Here is a 4,258-nt window from a genome sequence, read left to right on the forward strand (position 1 = left end):
GCCCGTGGCAAGATTACCTCCTCAAACAGGTACTGGGGGATCTGGGTGGTCTTCCCAGAGCCCGTCTCTCCTTCAATGATGAGAACCTGGTGCTCCGCGATGGCTGCCACTAGGTCGTGGCGGTAAGGGAAGATGGGCAGGCTGCGCCGCACCTCCTGGATGGACAGCTTCCGACGCTCCACCTCCGACAGCGACGCTTTCTCCTCCTGTGGGAGGAAGGACCACAGGGCACTGTGAGCTCAGCTCCCCCCGCCCACAACTCTTGAACCCAGAGAATTCCCAGTCCTTCAGCAGCTAGAGGGGACCAGGGGAGGCGCAAGACAAAGGAAGAGGCCTCCAGAAGGTTGCGTTATTTGGAATGGAAGGGAAGGGGACACAGATCCTGGAACCTCTGCTTGCGCCACAATCACCCACAACACCCCTAAGTGCTGGGGCACAGCCCTCCAAGGGGAGGAAGGAAGGCACATTTGGAGGGGCTGCTCAGCCTTTGCCAGCTGGGCTGTGGAACAGGGATGCTGGCACTGGTCCAAGATGCAGCAACTTGTGACATACAGACAAGCACAAGCAAATCTTGAATGTAGGGAGAAAGGCCCCGTCTCCCATTCCTCCACTGCCCCCTGGTCCACGCAGTGCCCCTAGGTGGTGAAAAGGTCCTAGCCCCAACCTTCTCCTGCTGGATGCCCTGCATCTGCACGGCGCTGACGAATTGGATCATCTCATCCTCCTCCAGCACGTACTCATAGTCCTTGTGGGGATGGTGCTGGCTGGCATCACGGGCCCCAAAGCGCAAGGCAGCCGCCCCAATGTGCTCCTCCTCCCAGCGCTGCTGCTCATCTCGGGGAGCCGTGCGCTCATCTGCCTGCGGCTCCTCATAGTGGTCGGGGATTTTCTGTAGAGACATGAGAGTTCTAGGGTATGAGTCAAGCCCCAGCAGAAATGGTCCCTGGCTGGAGGCTCACACACTGACCCTGGCTCTAGGTAAGACAGACTGGGTGACAGGCTCATCCAAGTCTCCTCCACTGCTGCAGGGGCCACCCAAGAAGGAATCTCATTCCCTTTCTGACCAGTCCTACAGCCACCCACCAGGGCACTGAGCACCGCCGCAGTCCACCCCCTCAACTCCCTAGTCCCCAGACACACCCTAAATCCCTCAACCCCCTCACCTTGGGCATGTCTCACAGGCCCTTTCTTCACCTCCCCAATCCTCAGGCAGGTCTCCCACACTAGAGAGTGCTACCTGAAAGGTGAGCAGCACCCACTATGGCTGCCCCATCCCCTCCTCCAGGGGGAGATACCTTGCTGCGACTCTCCTCGGGGATGTAGTAGCGGTTGCTCTTCTCCAGTTTCTCCTTCTCGCCTGCCTGCTTGTACTCCTTGGCCAGGTCGCGCACCCGGCACTTGTACTCCAGCTCCCTCTGCTCCCGCGTCGTCAGCTCCAGCTCCGAGAAGAGGTATTTCTCATCTACAATCTCTGCCTCCAGGTCCTCCAGCTTGTCCCGCTCCCGCTTGGCCAGGTAATCCCGGCGTGACTTCTTACGCAGCTCAGGGACCTGGAAGTGAGACGTGGGGGGAAAAAGACCAGAGGTTAAACTCCTGGACACCTGGGTTCCAACCCCAGCTCTGGGAGAAGGAGAGGGAGCAAAAAGCCAGGACTCTTGGATCCTTTTTGATTCAAGGAGGTGGTTATGGAAAGGCTGACAAAGCAGATCAGAAGAGAGTGGATTTCCCAGTTCTGGCAGTGAGACCCTGGTGCAACCCTGGGCTAATCACTTGGGTGATCTGCCTCAGTTTCCCCTCTCTGCAAAATGGAGTCATCAGCCTCTAAACAAGGGGGGTGGGGAAGGGACTGCACAGCAGCTCAGCTAAGCAAGAAGAACAAAGAAGTGAGGGAGAGATTGCTGGGCTAGATGGGGCCCATATGTCTGATGCACAAAGGCAGGACACCAAGACAGCGGGGCCTGCTGGCACAATCTGGGGCAGGACATCATGTTAGATGGGCCCTTCACTCTGATCCAGGGTAGCGAGACACTGGGCAAAATGAGCCAACAAGTCCCTGGTCACCCACAAGAGAAGAAAGGGAAGGCGAAGGTGACAAAGCCCTTACCATGGATTTCTGATTCTCTTCTGCCATCTTCAGTCGCTTCTGAGCCTCCTCATAGGCCTGAGCTCAACAAAGAGGGGAAAGGGAGAGAAGTTCAAGTCATGCAGATGGCCCCAGATGGTCTCCTGTACAGCCCTGACCCCCCCCGGCCCTGGCCTTAACCTGCCTCTGGGGCTTAAAGGGCCCAGCAGGGCATATGGTGCACAGTCCCATGATGGGAAGGAGCTGGGGGCTACCAGATACGACACCCTGCTCTGCTAATCACCCAGTTCTTCACCCTCATGAAAGGAAACGGATCTGTCTCCTGCCCTGACTTCCACTTCAGCTTTACAGCCCTGACCCACCCCGGCCCTGGCCTTAACCTGCCTCTGGGGCTTAAAGGGCCCAGCAGGGCATATGGTGCACAGTCCCATGATGGGAAGGAGCTGGGGGCTACCAGATACGACACCCTGCTCTGCTAATCACCCAGTTCTTCACCCTCATGAAAGGAAACGGATCTGTCTCCTGCCCTGACTTCCACTTCAGCTTCTCCCTCCCTGCTGCCCTTGCATTCACTGGGTTTGCAATCAGCCCATCAAGAGGCGGGTATTATGGGCACTGGGGAGGGACCTCCAGGATCAGAGGCAGGTCGTAGGAGAGGAGTTGGGTCTAACCTCAGAGAGCAGGAAGGATCCCAGAGTAGCTGGGTCTGAGGACTGGGCAAACAGCCTCTCAGCAGGGGATGGGACAGGGACTTGCCTTCTTGTCCGAGCACTCCAGGACATTCCTGGTCCGATCCTTGTCCTTTCGCCGGATCCGCTCAGCAAAGGCATCCCGCTCCTCCAGGTCCCGCAGGCGATCCCGCTCGCTCTGCTCCCACTCATCCTCCGAGTCCTTCTTTGGTGGGGACTGTGCTGCCTCCCTGTCGAGAGAAGAAGTCAAGGCCATAGCACCAGAGAGCCCCAGGCATGGGCCTGGGTCCACTGCTGTGCCAGGCACTGCGAAGACAAGGAAGATGGCCCCCACTTCAGAGTACAGACAGAAGGGAAGAGCCCAAGAAAACACCGAGACAGTCCTGGCAGCATGGGGGTGGTGGTCTAAGAACATCAGCAACTTACTGCAAAGTCCTGTGAGTGTCGTGGAAAAGAAGGGCTACAAGAAATGATTGGAAGGAAGATTGTGAGCTAGTTTGTGGGATTTTACAGGGAGACCCTTCAGAGTGTGAGGGGCAGCACAAGGGGAAGTGTGGATGGACATGTCTGAAACAAGAGGGCAATGGAAGCTGGCATTATGGGCTGACCAGCGGCAGAACATGACGTCTCACTATAGGGGGATGCCAGGCAAGGCGGCAGTTAGGCCGCAAGAGTGAGCACACGCTGGTGTCTGACAGTGCAAAGGAGGAGCCCACAGAGACTAGCAAGGAGAGGGGGGTACAGTCACCAAGATGAGCTAGGAGAATGACCCTGGCAGCAGGATGGTGAAGGGCCAAGCTGCCTTGGTGAAGACTAGAAAAAGGGTCACTTTGAAGCACTGAGATGAAGTTTTAGTGATGTGGGTGGGCAGGAAAAACCAGCCTTTCAGGGGGTTACATAGAAAACAGCTGCAAGATTGACTCAGAGCCCAGAGAGCAGAGCTAGCGGGAGGAGAACCTGGTAAAAACGATGCCGACTGCATGGGCCGGGACAACAGGCAGACTGCGGCACTGCCCACACGGAGCTAAAAGCAGGCGAGCAAAACCAGAACGGGGGGCAGAGAGGCTAAGAGCTCTCTCCGACTTGGCCACATTGATTGCTGAGCAGGGCACGCACTGGCGGGTGCCAGGCCGAGGCTTTGGCTGGGAGAGGGCTCTGGAGGACCCAGGTGGATCTGAGACAGTGGTGGAGAGGTGGGGAGAGAGGTTCATCTCTGGGCAACTCCACCTGCAGGGAGAGGCCTGGCACCCCACCCATCCCCACGCACCGCGCCGGCTCCGCCTCGCTCTCCTCTCCCGAGGTCTCGTCCCGCTTCCGGCGCAGGTGCTTGCGCCGCTTCTTGTGCTTCCCTCCCTCGGGGCTGCGCGCGGAGCCAGGGGTGCTTCCCCGGGCCCCCGCCCCCCGCCGCCGCCCGGCCTCCTCCGCCGCCTCCTCCTCGCTGTCCTCCAGCAGCTGGTACGAGCGGTTCTTCTGCTCCAGGGCCAGC

At 58.5% G+C, this 4,258-nt stretch overlaps 1 protein-coding gene across 3 annotated transcripts in view; it reads right to left on the reverse strand.

Moving 5' to 3' along the window:
• DHX16 (DEAH-box helicase 16) overlaps positions 1–2,967 on the reverse strand; it is a 10,455-nt gene extending 7,488 nt beyond the window's left edge. For all 3 annotated transcript variants that reach the window (XM_025217020.1, XM_025217022.1, XM_025217021.1), the window contains exons 1-5: positions 2,840–2,967; positions 2,105–2,161; positions 1,296–1,550; positions 665–889; positions 18–206 (exon numbers count right to left, since the gene is read on the reverse strand). In XM_025217020.1, the coding sequence (XP_025072805.1) occupies positions 18–206; positions 665–889; positions 1,296–1,550; positions 2,105–2,131 (696 nt within the window). In that variant the 5' untranslated portion in view covers positions 2,132–2,161; positions 2,840–2,967. The remainder of the gene's footprint in view (positions 1–17; positions 207–664; positions 890–1,295; positions 1,551–2,104; positions 2,162–2,839) is intronic.
• Positions 2,968–4,258: the final 1,291 nt, after the last annotated feature.

The sequence above is a fragment of the Alligator sinensis genome, unplaced genomic scaffold (genome assembly GCF_000455745.1).
Source record: "Alligator sinensis unplaced genomic scaffold, ASM45574v1 scaffold1208_1, whole genome shotgun sequence".
Classification (NCBI taxonomy): Eukaryota; Metazoa; Chordata; order Crocodylia; family Alligatoridae; genus Alligator; species Alligator sinensis.